Genomic DNA, 19,388 nt, shown 5'->3' with positions numbered 1-19,388 from the left:
AGACAGCCGTGAAGACCTGGCTGTCCCAGCAAGCCTGGGGTTGAGTTCCCCCCCGACTCGAATTTGCTGTGTCTGTTGTGCTTTTAAATTGTTTGTATTGTCTGTTTGTCTTTGTCTTACTTTTGTAATTTCCCCTCCCTTGGCTTTGTTCAGCCGCCCTGAGTCTCTTCGGGGAATAGGGCGGCCTACAAATTGAATAAAATCCAAATCCAAATCCACTACTGGCAAAATATACTGTAGATGGATGAAACCAAAATTGAGTTGTTTGGGAAAAACACACAACACTATGTGTGGAGAAAAAAAGGCACAGCACACCAACATCAAAACCTCATCCCCACTGTAAAAGATGGCGGAGGGAGCATCATGGTTTGGGGCTGCTTTGCTGCCTCAGGGCCTGGACGGATTGTTGTCATTGATGGGAAAATGAATTCCAGAGTTTATCAAGACATTTTGCAGGAAAACGTACGACCATCTGTCCGCCAATTGAAGCTCCGCAGAGGATGGGTGATACAACAGGACAATGACCCAAAGCATACAAGTAAGTCAACACAAAAATGGCTTCAACAGCACAGAATATGCTTTCTGGAGTGGTCCAGTCAAAGTCCTGACCTCAACTCGATTGAAATGCTGTGGCCTGACCTTAAGAGAGTGATTCACACCATACATCCCAAGAATATTGCTACACTGAAACAGTTTTGTGAAGAGGAGTGGTCCAAAATTACTCCAGATCGTTGTGCAGGTCTGATCTGCAACTACAGGAAACGTTTGGTTGAGGTTATTGCTGCCAAAGGAGGGTCAACCAGTTATTAAGTCCAATGTTCACATACTTTCCCCTCCCTGCACTGTGAATGTTTACATGTTATGTGCAATTAAACCATGGCAACATCTAATGTTTGTGTAGTATTATTTTCAGCAGACTGTTTTTCTATTGTTGTGACTCAGATAAAATTCAGAGCACATTTTATTACCAATTCATGCAAAACTCCATGTAATCCCAAGGGGTTTACATACTTTTTCTTGCAACTGTATGTTAGTGTGTGTGTAAATATATGCATACACGAACATGCACATCTACACATACAAACACAAATTTAACTCATCATGAAAGAAAGCACACTGCCAAAGTGGCAGTGAGGATAGAGGATTGAGAAGTCCACACACTGATTTCAAATGTCTTTGGAGCCAGTCAGAAAAGGATGCCCACTTTCTCCATTTAGCCAAACTTCATCTGTCGTTCCATGAGCTATTTCTTCATGTTTCACATGGTCAAATAATAACACAGGCCAAAAGAAAAGAATCATGATACCGGATAGTTTTATGAATTATCTTTTAGGCCTATCTAAGTCATCAATAGCCGCTAGTAGTTTCTGCTTAGCTTTTTTGTTGATGTGAGATCCCAGACAAACATTCACCAAATTGGTCAGTTGCTTGGTGGAATATTCCTATACAAAGGAAAGAAATAGTTTAGTTTCCAGCAAACAGAATATAAGTGCCAAGAAAAAATTGTCATAGCAAAAAAAGTATTTTTCACCCCAAACGGCCATTCTAGAAAAAATGCTGAACTGGAACTGAGATGGATATTGTTTATGGTACAAACTGCTGAAGAAAATACCAGTACAAGGATAGCAGTTTAATAGGAGCTAGTTAGAATTTTAGTAAAATGTTGAACAGCATGAAATTCTATGAATAGTTTAACATCCCATGGCTCTTAAAATTTATTTTCTACTCCTCAGGAAAAACATGTCAGATTGACTTAAGACTCAGAGATACTATAAAAACAAAGTTTCAGGAAATCTGCTCACATTTGGAATTTAGTTCTGCCAATGGGACTAGAGAACAAATTATCAATGCTGAATCTGATCAAAAGAAATAGACTATGATGCATGCAATGAATTATTTCAATCCTATAATCCTTAAAGATGTGTCAGGACACAACTAATTTAAAAGCACAGTTTTGCCGCTTAAATATTGCCAGAGCATTTGATTGATTATTTGAATCAGAATTTTTTAGATAAAACAGCAAAGGAAAGCAGTTCATCTATTTATCACCAAGAAAAGTAAATGTCTACATGACTGAAAGCAATCCAGAATTACCACTTAGGTCTCTCAACTGCAAACATAAGCAGTTGTAACTCTGCTGATTAAATACTTTATTTACAAATTCAAGTATGTCAAAATTAGCCAAAAAACCCCAATCCAAATGAAAAAGAAGAACCATTTTTAAAAGAACTATTCAAGTTATGGTATTGATTTCTTGTTTGGAAACAGGCTGAAAGATTTGTGGATGACCCACAGGGGAATAAAACAAAGCTTCTAAAGGTTTTATGGCTTTATTACCCAAAGTTTTTTTTTTTTTAACTGCCAACGTTATCACCAAAATTTAAAACTTACTATTTTTGTTTAGATATTAATTGATGTGTTTGCCCAAAGTTTCCTTTGGATGTCTTTCTAAATTAGAAAAGCTGAATACATTTCTGGCTCAAAGAATGTATTTTGTTTCTAGAATGTCTTAGTTATCATCTAATAACCCAGAAATGTTCATGAACTGACAACAGTAGTGCTCCAGTTTTAGCACATTACCAGATAGAAAAACATTGTATTTCTTATTGTTATTCAATCTGATGTATCTTTGTACTGGAGCTACTGCACTGGGACATTTTCTCTTCCTATTTTTTGGGGTGGGTGTTAATATTCTATTGATTACCTAACAAAATGTGGATACTGCATATTAATGTTTCTAAATGTAAGTTCCTGCACTTGGAGAAAAATAATTATCTGGAAAAGTGCAGTATTAAGGGTACCATGTTAGCCAGAACAATATAAGAAAAGTGTTTACTGTATATATGTGCTGCTAGCAAATGACTATACAATTAATGCATAGCTAGGCAGCTATGAAGGCAAACAAAATTCTGGGATGCATCACGAGAGGTCACCAACAGGAAAAAGGGAGGTCCTAATCTTGCTATGTAGAGCTTTAGTCAGATCCCATTTGTAATATTGTGTCCAATTCTGGAGACTTCACTTAAAAATATTGATAACTAAATATTGATAATACTGAGTCTAGAAATGGGCAACAAAAATGGTGCAAAGTGGGAAGGGAACAAAACCTATCAGGAAAGATTGAAGAAACTGAATATGTGCAGCTTGGAAGATAGGGAAAGCTCTAAATATATTAAGAATTTGAATAAGGTTCTAGAAGGCAGTATTTTCAATATTAAGCAAAAATCAAGAACAGGGGGATGTAATCTCAAACTGACAGAAGTTCAAAAGTAATGTTAGAAAGCATTTGCTTCTCAGAAAGAGTAGTTGGACCATGAAACCAACTCCCAGCAGAGGTAGTGGATCAATCCTCAGTAAATGAATTTAAATATGCTTGGGATAAAGTCATCCCATCATTTGACAAAAATTAATAAAATAAAATAAAACAAAAAAATTACATAAGGGGGAAAAAAATCAAAAAGCAGCCTTGATGGACCGCTTGGTCTTTTTTCTGCAGTTTTCTATGTTTCTCTTTAAGCATAACTTAGCAGCTCTAGAACTCAGCTTCGTGTCCACTAAGTTCAACACAGAAAACCCGAATTGAAAAGGCTGCCAAACAGGCAACGGATGCACCATATCCGTGCACAGTAGGCTTGGTTTCGTTAACAAAGTAAAATGAACAGTCATGAGATTCTCTTTCATATTTAAACATTAGCAAAGAACCAATTTGGACTCACCAGCATATCAATATACATCACGAACGCTTCTGGCCACAACCAAATCAGGTTCCAACCCAAAAAAATTATCTTTTCTTATTTTTTGCGGACAATTTCCCCTTCTGCACCATTTTTTTTTTGTAAGCCCAAAATTTCCAAAATTTGGAAAGCTCTCAAAGTTCGGATCACAACCAAATCGGCTTGCAACCAAAGTTATGGAATGAATTATGGTCATGACCAGAGTTTCTACTGTAAATTTCCAGCCCAACAGATCCAATACAATGAGAAAACCTAAAAATCGGTTCTTACTCTGTGTTCCTTGATCCAACGTTCCATGTCATTTTCAGTCAAATAATAAGCTTTAATGTAGGTCTCCACAAATTCCTTGTCTGGAATAGGCCTAATATCTGTGAGTTTCTCCAGCTTCATTAAAAACTGTTGAAAATCCAACTGCATCAGAGCACGACCTTCATTGCTACACTTCTTGACGTTGGCATAACTAGATAGACAAGTAAGCAAAGAGATAAGAATCTGGCTCGGTGCTTTAATTTTCTGAAGATTGTGGTTAAATTACAAGGGAAATAGCAAAAGGTCATCCAAGAACTAAGATTTCTAGAGATAGTTCTCATTTAATGGCCAGTGTTTAGCAACTGTTCGAAGTTATAACAAACCTCCCCCGAGCTACTTCTGACCCATTCTGAAGCCAGAAAATCGCATTTTGGATAGTTGTTAACTGATTTGCATTTAGGACCATTTGCACATGACCACAATTTTTGGCATTCCCCCCATTTCCAGGGTTTGCTTCTGATTTCCAGCAAAAAAGTACCCATTGGAGAAAATAGGTACATGGTCTGTTTAACAACAGTGATCCCCTTAATGAGCATCATGACTTAGGACTATATTTCCAGGCTCTATTACAATGGTAAATCAAGCACTACTTTTACTTGGAACCGCATTAGAATAGGAGCTGTTGCTTCTGCACATACAAGAAAGGAAATTATTTTGGAATGCATCTAGCAATAGCAATAGCAGTTAGACTTATATACCGCTTCATAGGGCTTTCAGCCCTCTCTAAGCGGTTTACAGAGTCAGCATATTGCCCCCCAACAACAATCCGGGTCCTCATTTTACCCATCTCGGAAGGATGGAAGGCTGAGTCAACCCTGAGCCGGTGAGATTTGAACAGCCGAACTGCAGAACTGCAGTCAGCTGAAGTAGCCTGCAGTGCTGCATTTAACCACTGCGCCACCTCGGCTCTTTTTTAAAAATCTAAACATTTTAATCAACACACATTCTAAAATACACTCCAAGAATTACTCCATGGAGTGCTGGAGCAGCTGGTCTTTTTTGAATAGAAGTGTTATTCACTAATAAATAAAATCCTTACACATATATCCAAGTTATATGCTCAGCGGAATTCAGCAATTTAACTTCACATAAGACATATGGCACACAGTTTGCAAGCATATTATACTTATAAAACGAACAAAATTCTAAGCTCACTTATCTCACAACTACTAATTAAGTCTGCAATGGCACATTTTTTATCAAGGGTGGGCAACATTAGGTAGCTGGCGGTTATGGTTATAAGACTAGAAGAGAAAGAGAGATAGGACTTGAGGGAGGAATGCATTATATGAATAAAAAACTCTACGAGTCCAACTGTGAGTTAAATATTTATTTAAAAAAGACTATCCAAATAGCACTTACCCTTCTACAATTGTTCTATTGGCTAGTCGTATGCAGTGTTCCCAAAGAATATTTGAAACTGGCAGTGGAATACGAACTCTCTTTGACACTTCATTCATCCTCTTGTTAAACTGTTCAAATTCCTAAATTATATAAAATTTATATAATGTATAAATGTATTAAAATATGGTGAAATATACAGTAAATACCAATAAATATACATCTAAGCAGAAAACATGCAAACATACAAAATTAAAATCACAGAAACTGTCAGACAATAGCAGAGTTGGAAGGTACCTTGGAGGTCTTCTAGTCCAACTCCCTGCCTAGGCAGGAAATCCTATACCGTTCCAGACAAATGGCTATCCAACATCTTCTTAAAGACTTCCTGTGTTGGGGTATTCACAATTTCTGGAGGCAAGTTGTTCCACTGATTAATTGTTCAAACTGTCAGGAAATTTCTCTTCAGTTCTCAGTTGCTTCTCTCCTTGATTAGTTTTCCCCCATTGCTTCTTGTTCTACCCTCAGGTGCCTTGGAGAATAGCTTATCTTCCTCTTCTTTGTGGCAACCCCTGAGATATTGGAAGACTGCTATCATGTCTCCCCTAGTCATTCTTTTCATTAAACTAGACATACCCAATTCCTACAACCGATCTTCATATGTTTTAGTTTCCAGTCCCTAATCACCTTTGTTGCTCTTCTCTGCGCTCTTTCTAGAGCCTCCACATCTTTTCTACATCGTGGTGACCAAAACTGAATGCAGTATTCCAAGTGTGGCCTTACCAAGGCATTATAAAGTGGTATTAAAACTTCACGTGATCTTGATTCTATCCCCGTTTATGCAGCCTAGAACTGTGTTGGCTTTTTTGGCAGCTGAGTACACTGCTGGCTCATATTTAAATGGTTGTCCACTAGGACTCCAAGATCCCTCTCACAGTTACTACTATTGAGCAAGGTACCACCTATACTGTACCTATGCATTTTGTTTTTCTTGCCTAAATGTAGAACCTTACCCTTTTCACCATTGAATTTCATTTTATTAGATAGTGCCCAATGTTCAAGTTTGTCAAGATCCTTCTGAATCTTAAGCCTGTTTTCTGGAGTGTTGGCTATTCCTGCCAGCTTGGTGTCATCTGCAAATTTGATGAGTTCCCCATTTATTCCCTCATCCAAATCATTGATGAAGATTTTGAAGAGTACTGGGCCTAAAACAGAGCTTTGGGGTACTCCATTGCATACTTCCCTCCATGTAGATGCAGTTCCATTGAGGACTACAGGTTGAGTGCGGTTGGTCAGCCAGTTACGAATCCATCTGGTGGTGATGCTGTCTAACCCACATTCTTCTACTTTAGGTTATGGTCTACCTTATCAAATGCCTTACTGAAGTCCAAGTAAACTATATTGACGGCATTCCTCTGGTCCACTAACTTTGTCACTTTGTCAAAGAATGCAATAAGTTTAGTCTGGCATGATCTGTTTTTGACAAACCCTTGTTGGCTTTTGGCTATTACTTTGTTTACTTCTAGGTGTTCGCTATTGATGGGCATTCTAAAGCAGCTTTTCCCAACTGGCTCTTCTTACTTATAAGAACTAAAATTCCCTGTATTCCTGACAGCCATACTTTAGACTCAAGAGTTGAAGTTACAACACATCTCAAGACTAAATTTGAAAAGGCTTACTCCTATCATCTCTTTGTGTATCTCAGTTCTCATTGAATGAATCTGTTTCTGCATAAGAAGGTTAGTAAGGGTCATGAAGAAAAACTATTTTATGACGTATTAACTACTGACTATCTATGTATGGAAACATTCTGATCATATAACTAATGAAATTGATTACATCTAATGAGGCTGCACCAACTGCATCCAAGCTATTAAATGCACATTCTGCTGACCTAGAGTTAATTATAGTTTACCTATTTATTTACTACAAAGTATAGGTGCTTAATCCAGCAAGGCTCAAAGCTTCTTGCTGAAAATATAGTATTAAAATATAAACAATTACATAACAATTACAGCCTGAAAAATAGCTAGAACATCCAAACCCATTGCAGAAGGCCTTGATTATCATAGGGCAGATCCTGAATATGCCAGGATCGAATAGCTTTTGAGGAGACTAATAGAGTAAAATCCAATCTGATCACAAGGCTACTGTTCCATATTACATTTTCAAAATGTTCCTTTATATTTGCTAACTATTTTTATATTATAAATAGGAATCCAATAGAATAGAATATTTGTAGTTCAACATTAAATTGTGGGGTCCTTGGTGAACTCTTCATTTAGTTGTTTTCATGCAGAGGTTTCATTACCAAACTAGGTAACATCATCAGGGCTAGCAGGGAATGGGTTTGTTCTCATTTTATATTCTAATGGTTTGCTCTGTCAGTGTTGGTGGGAGTGGTCTTGGTTATTCCTTGACTGGGTTGTTGTTTACGGTTTGTCAGTTCCTTGATTGAAGTATTTTTGTTTCTTGATTATTGATTTAAATTTAATCTTGATGTTAATCTCTGCTCCTCTGAATGTTGATTACTGATGAGGAGCTGTTTCAGTTTTTTTTGTTTATTCTCTGGCTCTTTTGATTGTCTCTTTTGAATGGTACTTAGATGTTTTTTGTGTCTATGTGCCTGTTAATGGCCAATTTGTCAAGAGTGCCAGGTTTCCAGGAATACTCTAGTGTTTTTGGATTTGGCTTGATCTAAGATGCTCACAATTTCCCAGTTGAAACTATGATTGAGTCTGTTCATTTCTATAAAATTAAGGAGTTTTCATCAAATCTACTGCTAGTTGGTATTAACAGATATGTTCTACTAGAGTTCTGCCTGTTGATTGATTGATTGATTACATTTATATGCCGCCCTTTTCCCCGAAGGGGACTCAGGGCGGCTCACAATTCAATCAGGGAAGGAGGTACAGACAGGGGGATAAAAAGACAAGACATAACAATACAAAATTTAAAAACACACAACAACCATACCATTCGAGAAGGGGGGCAAAAACTCTTTAGCCCCAGGCCTGTCGGAACAGCCAGGTTTTAAGGGCTTTGCGGAAGGCCTGGAGGGTGGTGAGGGTTAGAATCCTGGGTCCTACATCGTAAATATTACAAATTTACACTGTACATTGTTAGATGATTCCTGTTTTTCCCCTGTAGGTCTTTTGGTTTACTTAATGATTTGAAGGGATTTAGTTGGTTTGTGCGCTATGGTGCCATGTGGTTGTAATAGGAATCCAAGTAATATTGTGGTTACTCCCACCTAATGTTTTTATTATTATTATTATTTTAGCTTGGTGTGCGATCCTCCTCAGGGATTTGTCTAAGTGTATAGAAGACTTCAGACCTGATGGAAAACCAGACATGCATGCAGCCTTCTTCTTGATTCTCTTCAATCTTTCAACTGAAAGATTTAAAAGGCAGCTAAACCTGTGAGTCATACAAATACGAACCTTGGAATCCTCCTTTACTCATATCCCAGGTTATGTAGAAAACATGTTAACGTAGCTACAACATTTCCTTTCCTTTCCTTTAAAGCTCCAGCTGAATACAGAAGTGAGCTGAGCCCACAGCATTATCCACTCTAGTGTGAAATGCTCAGAACATTCATGCAAAGAACAGAAAAAGGGTGTTCCTTAACCATTAAAATGGAAAACATTCCCCGCGAATAAAAGCTTATTTGGGACTATAAATTATGAATAGAGGAACTACAGAATACATATGCTTCTGATTTCACTCTTAAAGTATTAGGACCTTTAAGTAAGCCTGCAAATAATTCTTTAGCAGACTTAAAGAAACCCATCCTGAAATGGACAGACAAAAAGGAAATTGCAGAAGATTGAACGGCAATGGTGCAGTAGTTACAATGCAATACTGCAGACTACTTCTGCTGAATACTAGATGCCTGCAGTTTCAATTCTCAACAGCTCAAGGTCGACTTAGCCTTCCATCCTTTCAAGGCAGGTAAAATGAGGATCCAGATTGTTGGGGGCAATATGCCAATTCTGTAAAACATTTAGAGAGGGCTGTAAAGCATTGTGAAGGGGTATATAAGTCTAAGTGCTATTGCTATTGTCTTCAGTAGTAATTGGATTTGATCTTCTCAGCACTGATTAAATTATAAGTAATATGGTATTTTTTTTCTTTATATTATTATGTGGGACCACATTTTAGTACTTCTAATTAAAAGAATATTACAATACCTCTGTTAAGATTCATAGACCGGATTTTGGTGAGAATGTTTCCATATGCTGCCATATTATTTAAACATGGATAGACAAAAATGAAGGAAACTGAAGGAATCAAATTACTTAAGGAAAAATGTATTACTTTCAACATGGAACAAAGATTTAATATTAACAATTTACCTCTTAGTTAGGAATATTTAAGTATGAAGCAATTAAAAATAACTTACTTTTAAGAGTGAATCGACATAAATATTGTGTTGTGACATGATTTCTTTCACATCCCACTTCATATTTGCCATCTGAAGTAACATCTGTTCATAATCAATTGCTTTAGCAGCTACAATCCAGTATATAGGTTTACGTAGTTCGCTGGCTGTTGAAACTGTCTGAAACACAAAGTTTTTTCAAATTCTATTGCAGTAATTACATTAAAAACAAGAATGCATTAAGCAAATGGCACTAATTGTTAGGCATTTAAAGGTGTTTCTTCACAAAATCATTAACACACTCAAAATTACAAAAATAAAATAAAATAAAATGTATTCAGAATCCTGACCTGTGAGTAGAACTGTTGAAGAAAAGGCTTCTTGGCTGGAGGCATTACAGTATCAAGATGAGACTGGAGAAACTCAAATTGTTCAGCCAAAAATACTCTAAAAAAAAACAAAACAGGGATGGGGTGAGGTTTTTGTTATTGGGATTTATTATTTGATAGCCTTTTTAAAAACATTTGCAAGTCACATCAAGTCACCTATGTGTGAGTTGGTAGCTATATAAATATGTTTAATTAATTACTACAGAAAAGTTACTAAGATCAAAATCTGTTTTGCACCTGACACTTAATAGGCCTATTTAGAACGGATGCCTATCAATAATGTATCTGCAGTTAAATACTTATTCAAAGCATTTATATGGCTGCCCACCTAAAGTTACTCTGGGTGGTTTACAAAAACCATAACATCAATAGGGAAAACAATCATACAATCAATAAAGCTAAAAACAAAAACCCTGTGCTCTAGTCATTCCACTTGGGATGACCCCACAGCAGATTCTGCTACTCGCCTTCCATGCCTTCCAATCCCAGCACCTCAGTAAAAAAAAAGCTACATCTTAACACTCTTTGAAGGATAAAAAGCTGGGATCGCTGGCAGAAGGGCGATTTACCAAGTAGGAGTTTCCATGAAAAAAGCAGGTTTTTTTTTAGGTCCACTAGATGGCAAAACTTCAGAGAGGGGGCCAGAAGCATGCTCATCCTATCTGATCTAGTGGAACAAGGGTGTCAAATTGGATTTCTTCAAGGGCTGGATCAGCATTGTACTTCTCTTCTGCAGCCTGGGGAAGGGGCATGCCTCCTGCAGCACCCTGCCAGCCAAAATGGGACATGGGTGGGCTCTAGGCACTGTCCCTGTACCTCATCTTTGGCTTTGACGGCCTCCTGCAGCACTTTGCCAGCCAAAATGGGGTGGGGCACTGCCCCCCCATGCCCCATTTTGGCCACCAGAGTGCTACAAGAGACCATCCATGCCGAAAATGCGGCACCTTGTTTTGGCTGCCAGAGGTACTGTGGGCTGGTGTTTACTATTTCTAGGCCGGCCCCACAGCCCAGATTTAAGCACTAGTGGCCCAAATTTAAGATTTGAGTTTGATACCCCTGTAGTAGAACAAATGGATATTCTTAGAGAAAGGCAATAACCAGCACCTTGAAATGCACCCAGTAGACAACCAGGAGCTAGTGAACCTTGCACAACAAAGATTTAATATGGACAAATTTATGGATGCCCAATACTATATTTGCCATTGTGCTCTGGACCATTTGTAACTTTTAAATAGTCTTGAAGGGCAATGCTTTGCCTTTGTTAGATATAAGGAGGAATTAATCAAATTAAAAAAACAAGTGGCTGTATGCTAACATTCTCCATCTCTGGTACCTTTCAGATATAGGACATTTTTCTGAAGTGGGCCAGGAAAATGTTGGCAAACTTTACTTTGTCCTGCTGCAGTTTTATTTATTAATAGATGCCTAAGTTAATTTATAATATATCTTGCAATTGATTTTAAGAAGTAGAAAATAACTTTTGAGGATTCTTAACGTACAAGGATTCTGTGGCTACCACTCTCTCTGCCAAACCATAAAGACTGTTGCTGGATGTCAAGACTACAAGATGACTTAAATGTGGCATTGGAACTTTTTCCTTTCTTTCTTCAACAGCAGTCAGAGTTCCAGCCGCATCAGAGGACACATCCTACAAAAGAAGTAGGGTAGAAAAGGATGGGAAAGAAATTACACTGATTGGAAAAATAATCAAATGAACTTAATTAAGTCAGATAATATGAAGATAATCATCAATACTCTTCAGTAGTCCTGAGCTAGCATAATTAATAATAAACTCTGCATTTCAAGGGCATGTTAGCATATTTACTTCTTCTGACAGAAACTTTACATTACATACAGCATCTTTAGCTCTGAACACTCTTTTATGAATAACAATGATATCTTCTAACCCATGATTCTGATGCATTTTATGAGCATAGTGTATATAAAGTTTGTTTCACTGAGTAAAACATTATTATTTCCTCTGAGGCCATAATTTTATAGTTTTTCAATGAGGGTCACAAGAACCGGATTAGAATTTATACACCACAATCCTTGGGGACTCCTTTATTGCCCTAAAAATAAATGCACTTTTAGGAATGAATCAATTCCTATGCTCAAATTAGGATTGCAGAAAGAAAAACTTAAGGAAAAATCAATAATAATTTCTCAAAAAATATTCTAGATAACTGAAAATATAACCTACACTATATGCAATGTAGGAAGATTCTGAGAATCATTATCTATATTGACAATATAGATAATTAAATGGAAATACAGTTCATATTCAGATCTGAGTAAGGCTGCAACAGGAAACTTGAGAGTTATGATGCACTCCCTTTCACTAAACATGTTTAAGTGGAGGCTAGACAGACATCTACAGGAGATATTTAAGTTTAAAACAAGGGCTGTTTTAAACAAGGCACCCTGGAAGGCCAAATTATTGGTTGGGTAATTCCTCATTAATGGCATTTAGCATTATTTGAACACATAGACATGCAGTAAATAAGCCATTATAAACTTTAATTCAAAGCACGTAGCAACTCAGAGGTAACACGGTAGTTCATCCTTTCATCAATATTGAAATACTCTCCTATGTGCTTGTTTTGTTACTGTTTGTTTTATAATCTCACTGAAAGAGGCAAACATGTTCAGTTATTTGCAGAGGACAATAATATTTGAACCAGCACCAATTGTCTTCAGGCAAACCATCACAGGCATAAATATCACTAGATTGTACTACAACAAAACCACTCCATACTGTGTGAGTCATAATCAGTCAAGAATCCTCATGTGACCAATCAAAGAGGGTGAAGCCACAAAATTCGGAAGAAGAAAATTAAGAAATTTGCTATCGGGGCACAAAAGAAGAGAAAGGGAGTATCTGCCAAGAAAAGAATCACATCTCAAACAATGTAGGGTTTTTTGATCCAATATGGTAGGCCTCAGAAATTTTGATCCAAATATCTGAGCAGAAGGATATGTCCTGCAATCCTAGCTATGATGTTACAAGTAGGGCAAGATACAAATGAAAAAAGAAGTAAATAAAAAGTTCTTGGATTCCCATCAGCATATTGCTCCAAACACTCTGGGTCCTCATTTTAATCTATTGAAGAAAAAGTCTTGTTTAAGACATCAAAAAGCAGGTAGACACACACAAAAAGTCTTAAAAGGAACCAATTGTTTCCTGGTCTCAATTCCCATACAAGAAAGAGCGAAACTTCTTTCTTGCATTTTCTTCTTTCTGCTTGGGGGGGGGGGGGTGTGTATTTTTGAGCAATTGCCAGACAGTACACATTCACAAAGACATGTATCAGTTCTCAACAGATTTTGCACATTAGTGTTTCCTATATTTAGATTCCTATGTAGGAGGAAGACATCATGGACAATTCTATTAAAACATGCAATCTTTACTACTGGACACACAAATGGACTTGTTGAACAGCTTATTCTTATGTATGAAAACTGGTTAAATTCCTTGGGCCACTTCTGTTAGCCCTATCTACCTAAAAGGATTGTTGTTGTAGAGAAAATAGGAGGAAGAAGTATTATGTATGTTGGATTTCTTAAATAATAAAGCAGGATAAAATTTAATAAAATAAATAAGTAAATAAATTACTCCCATTCTACTCCTATTCCTTAATCTAGAAAAACCTGCCCCAACAACTTACTGGGCTCACCAAGACAGAGATAATTGTCCTAGTTTCCCATATGGAAAAATTAAGCCATTTCACAATATTTCCATTTCTGGAGAGAAAAAAATTGTCTTCAAAGGCAAGCAACACAAAGGAATTAATATATAATTTGGCCATCCATTTCTGTAACAATTTAAATTATATAACAGGTCGTTGCCTTGGTTTTTGCAGAAAGAAGTAAAAGTATTTTTCCTTCTCTAAATCTTTCTGTCAAATATGAAAAGAAGGCAACCCATTACCTACAAAATCCTAATTATATTCAGTCAAGATATATTTTCAATTTCAACATTTTGTAAAAAATACCTTCTCTTTTCCATACATACTGAACAAGACATGATAGGGCTGATCAAATACACTGGACCATAACGATACCTTTTCAGATCCAGAAAAACAGTTAAAAACCCAAGAGTTGATTTAATTTTCTACCTTAGCCACCTATTTATGTGCTTGTTATCCTATTATTGTTGAGAAGTAAATGCTGAACCTTTCCGCTGCACACATATGATTTTCATGTTTGTTTTAATTAATTCTAAAGCACTAATTTTAAAGTAATATCAAACTCTTAAATCATAACTGAAAAGGGGAGAAATTTGCTGTTCGATGCAAGTGATTACTTTTTTTTTTTTTTTTTTTGCTTCTTACACAACCACTTAAGAACTTGCTCTATTTAAAGCAAAATTACCCACATTAAACTTAATAGAACCATTCAAAGTCAGCACGGTGCAGGAAGTCATCTAAAATACAGTTGGTCAAAAAGGTAACAGCTAGACGTCATTACCAAAGAAAGATTTCTCAGAAGTTAAGGAATAGAATGGATAAAGAAGCTTGAAGTCTTAGACCTTTCATATAAACAAATAATCTTTAAAAGCCTGAAAAGTAGTTGGGGCTATTTTCTGCTTATTAAACACAGATTAGAAACTAAGAACTCATATAAATCCTAGCTGATCATTTATTAAACCTTTTAACAACTTTGGGTGACATTTTTTGATTGGCTTTGATTTTTTTTTTTTTTAGATATTAGTTACATAAAAGATATGTACCTCTTGTATAGGGTTGCTCAGGCTAAAGTATGGCTGAATACAAAAATTACCTCTACACAATCTTCTTGTAGAATATAACACAATATTTTTCAAATAATAAAAAGTTATAGATTTTAAGCATGATTATGTTAAACATACCACAACTACTTGATTCAGTTTTAGTAGGTGAAAGCTTAAATCGGTCTCTGGGCAACCATGATTTGTGTTCATCAATCCATCTATAGGGGTAAGTAACTTGTTCTGCAAGGATGAGGGAGATAACCTGCCTACCATGACACTACTTGTATGTTCCCTTATAAACTATGACACAAAAGTCCTTTATGCTCAACTGGTCCAGTACGTGATTACAAAGAACTGTTTCTGAACTCCTAAAGAAAACTGTTCTCCAATGACATCAGTCCTAGTAATCATCATTCATTTTACTTATCTGTAAATACTGTGTGTTTCCCACTCAGAAAAAGGAGCATGGGTGAGATCACCTGCTTTCATTCAATGTCTGCTAATTCAGCAGATCCTTAAGGGAAGTTAAGAATCTATGGCTATAATAGCATAGACTTTCCTTCCCAGTAGAGGTATAACTGTGCAGATATATAGCTGCAAATTAAAGGTGATTTACGGAATAGTTTCTCACTAATGCAAGTTTATTTAAAGCTTTCTCTACTTTTTACCCTTCAGAGGTTTTGAAATATAAATTAAAGAAATCCTAGCCACACTGGCAAAATTAAGTTTGGCTGTAAATTCTGGAAGTTCTCTAGGACCTGAGTCCATACTGAACACATGTAGACTCAAAACAATATAAGATTCATTTATAAAGGTTAGTATATTAACGTTAAAATAAAACATTTCTACTAGATTTTTTTAAAATATTCAAATTCCTACTTAGTATGAATAATTTTCTCCCGTAAATATAAATGATGTAAGTCCATATTAGTAAGCACAAATTAAATGACAACAACAAGATTTTACATCACATGTTTCAAAGCCAAAGCCAATATTTTTTCCTCTTGGGAAGACTACTTTTCTCTCTTAGCTAGTCCAATTAACTCCTTTCATTTTTGTAAAGGCTTAGAAATAAACTGTGCATGAGCAGAATGACTTTATGTGTATTTAGCACAAACACACTCTGGAAATATCTTATGAAGATTATCATTTAGATGGTTTTAAAAAAAAGAAGAGAATATAAAGAATACAAACTTAAGCAGCTTCTGAATGAAACACTTACCAGTTTAAAACCTTAAACTTTCTTTTAGGAAAGAAAAAAAATTGCCTAAGGAAAGCAAATACAGATTTAGAAAGAATTCTACTTCATCTTCCCTGAAAGTATTTGTGCAGCTAACCTGAGGAAAAGATTGTGATGGTGAACATACCGTATTTCCCTGAAAATTCGACCTGTCCTGAAACTAACGCTTTGCCACCTTTTTTTGCATGGGTTAAAATATAAGCCCACCCTCAAAAATAAGCGTCCTGGACAACCCCCCCTCCAGCCAGGCAGAACACCGCTCACTGACTTAGCAGTATCCCGAAGGCGCCAAGCCACGGGAGCCAGGGGAAAGGTGCTCATGTTGCTTGGCGTCTTCAGGATACTGCTAGGTTGGGGAATGGCATTCTGCCTGGCCAGAGGGGGGGTGTTGCTGGACAGCTGCTCCCTTGCGAACTGGCTCCCAAAGAGTCGGGCACAGCCTCAGGGGTGAAGCAGCCACGAGGAGACCACACGCAACCGCCCGGCAAACTCCCTCTCCAGCCGGGCAGAGTGCCATTCACTGACCTAGGGGGTATCCCTAAGGCGCCAAGGCAGGTGGCACTCTGCCTGCTCTCCAGTTCCCATGGCTTAGCACATTGGGATACCCTCTAGGTCAGTGCATGGAGCTTTGCCCGACTGGAGAGGGGGTCTTCCTCCAGAAGATTCTCTGTCCAGCAGCCATCCCACAATCACAGAGCGCATTCCTAGAGTGGCTGCTGCTGGAAGATTTGGCAGCTGGTTTTGGAGTTTGGAAGCCACAGAATAAGTTATGCTCAGAGCGCAGCAGGGGCAGAACAGGCGCTTGGGCAACTCCCCTCTCCAGCTGGGCAGAGCTGATCTAGGGGGTATTCTGAATGTGCCAAGCCACGGGAGCTGGGGAGCGGGCAAAGTGCCAAGTACTTTGGCGCCTTAGGGATACCCCCTAGGTCAGTGAATGGCACCAGGCAGTTGCTCGTGAGCATGGTCACCTCTTGGCTGCTTCGCCCCTGAGGCTGTGCCCGATTCTTCGGGAGTCAGTTGGCAAGGGAGCAGCTGACCGGCAACCTCAAAACAATAAGCCCTCTTCCTATAATAAGCCCAAGGCCATATTTCGTGGGGCAAAAGACAATAAGACCCCTGTCTTATTTTGGGGAAAACATGGTATATGTTTTCATGCCATTTTTGGTGATACCCCAAGGCTTCTAGACCCTCTGGGTCATGCGTCAGTGAACTCTAGAGCCTCCAAAAAGCATGTAAGAATGGGGCATGTTTTCCCACTCTTTTTGGATACTGCAAGGACATTCTCGAAAGATTCCAGGCCAGAGCTGCTTAGATAAGCATTTTCAAAAATATTTACAATTTTACATTGTAAATATAAAGTATTTATTTATTGATTAATATATTTAAATGATTTAATATATTTTATTACCATTTGTTATGAATTGTTTTTCATGTGTGTTTGGGTGCGTGTGGGTGGGTGGGGAGATGGCAGGTACATTGTAGTGTTTTTTCACCTAAGAACATGCACTACAGCACAGCATCTTCATTACAAGTTTATTTTGTTCATGACATAAAAATACAGAGAAAGGATTAATCCTCAAAATTGTTCTGTTAAGAACAAAATATATCTTAAATCCCCATATTTTCTTAAGATAAATTTGAGAATACATGAATCTTCCCATTTTAATCCTCTTGCAAAAATTCTAGCAAAATCCTGTGACTTACCAGATCAATCAAGCTTTCCTGGATTCTATTCAATGTGGTGCGAAGCCTACTGCTGCTAAGTCCAAGTCCTGTTGATTCAAACTAGAAATGAGAGGGAATTTTCAGTAATAAGTCTTGGGTTAAAGATAAATAAATGCAAGACAATTTCCAATTTGTTCGTACCTACTGCCACTGACATGTTCTTCATAACCAATACCCTAACCCCAATGAAATTGCTGAAACATGAAATTAATTAATTCATCAATCCTATCCATAAATATTAAAGATGAATTAATCTCTGTACTATAAAATACTACATACAATTAATTGTCATAAGAATTATCTACTGATTTGGAAGATAGTAATCAATATTGTTTATATTTCTTCAATATGATTATACTTTGAGGCATAAAAAAACCCAAGTGAATGCAAATCAGATCGAAGAATTACTACTCAGCAACATCTCTTGTCATACTCTCCGATCACCAACTTTTATAATGCAGATTTTTAAGTTTCCAAGAAAAGTGTCAGTTAACAACAGGATCATGGAAGAATTAAGCTGATTTTGATTCATTGGTATGGACCATACTTAGCTACTGCCTTGTTTAGCAACCAATCAAATTTACACTGGTGCCAAAAATGTAGCTTTATAACCAGTCATAAAGACTCAAACTTAGCACTGTTGCAGTATCCCCTGGTCACATGACTGCAATTCAGGCTTTTGACAACCAGTTTGCAGTTATGATATTGCAGTGTCCCATGGTTATTTATGACCTTAGTTAGCTTTTGAAAAGCAGAATGGATTGCTAGGTTGGCAGTAAGTCACAAAACATGGTTATATGTTGTTGCACTTAAATGACTGTGGGTGAATCACTTAACAACTACAGCAGAACTGACATTATAAGGGCCAGCTTATCAATCTTTGGCAGTATTTTATCCAAATGTAGAGCACAAAAATTCACTTTCTCCTAATTTGAGCCAAGAGACCTAATGACCACAGCCAATTCTATGCTCTCTGAAGACAATGGAACTAAAATAATATTCATTTATCTATAAATTAGAACCATATTGTTGAGGTTATATAGCTAGTACCATGATCTTCATGGTATTATATTGAGATTACTGTACAAATAACTACTTTAATAGTAGCTACTTTAATCTATTTCCAAATGCTAATCATTACATCAGACTTTTATTCAGATGTAATTATCAACATTAGCATAATACAAAGCAGGATCTTTGCAACAAAGTCACTGAGATATGGGAAGGAAGTACACTTAACCTGAAGTTTGTTTCCATCTTTTCACTGAATTTTTCATTATATTTAGAATCAATGCACATGTGATACCATTGACCTAGTTTTTATTCTTCCAGGACATTTTTTTTTCAAAACATAACAATACAATATCAGTCCCAAATAAAATCTTTCCATTGGTTTAAAACCATTCCCTTTCAGAACGGATAATTATATTGTATTTATCACTGTCGGTACTTTCCATCATCTTTATATAGGCAAATTAAGAGGCATCACATTTAAAGCCCTAAGATTTGAACAATAATTTAAAAAAAATATTTC

General features: G+C 36.9%; 1 protein-coding gene across 2 annotated transcripts in view; it reads right to left on the bottom strand.

The window, feature by feature from the left end:
* Positions 1 to 984: 984 nt before the first annotated feature.
* Positions 985 to 19,388, bottom strand: part of VPS50 (VPS50 subunit of EARP/GARPII complex) — an 80,532-nt gene continuing 62,128 nt past the window's right edge. The window contains exons 22-28 of one of the 2 annotated variants that reach the window (XM_014070137.2): positions 17,834 to 17,914; positions 11,657 to 11,805; positions 10,119 to 10,215; positions 9,790 to 9,948; positions 5,406 to 5,527; positions 4,005 to 4,194; positions 985 to 1,442 (exon numbers count right to left, since the gene is read on the bottom strand). In XM_014070137.2, the coding sequence (XP_013925612.2) occupies positions 1,323 to 1,442; positions 4,005 to 4,194; positions 5,406 to 5,527; positions 9,790 to 9,948; positions 10,119 to 10,215; positions 11,657 to 11,805; positions 17,834 to 17,914 (918 nt within the window). In that variant the 3' untranslated portion in view covers positions 985 to 1,322. Of the gene's footprint in view, positions 1,443 to 4,004; positions 4,195 to 5,154; positions 5,288 to 5,405; positions 5,528 to 9,789; positions 9,949 to 10,118; positions 10,216 to 11,656; positions 11,806 to 17,833; positions 17,915 to 19,388 lie in introns of those variants that run through there. The other variant, XM_087712709.1, reaches the window with a different exon arrangement.

Source organism: Thamnophis sirtalis, unplaced genomic scaffold (genome assembly GCF_051295495.1).
Source record: "Thamnophis sirtalis isolate CommonGarterSnake01/CBP01778 unplaced genomic scaffold, rThaSir2_p1.2 scaffold_4, whole genome shotgun sequence".
Taxonomy (NCBI): domain Eukaryota; kingdom Metazoa; phylum Chordata; class Lepidosauria; order Squamata; family Natricidae; genus Thamnophis; species Thamnophis sirtalis.
Note: the sequence above shows the minus strand (reverse complement) of the source record. Positions and strands in the feature narration are given on the sequence as shown.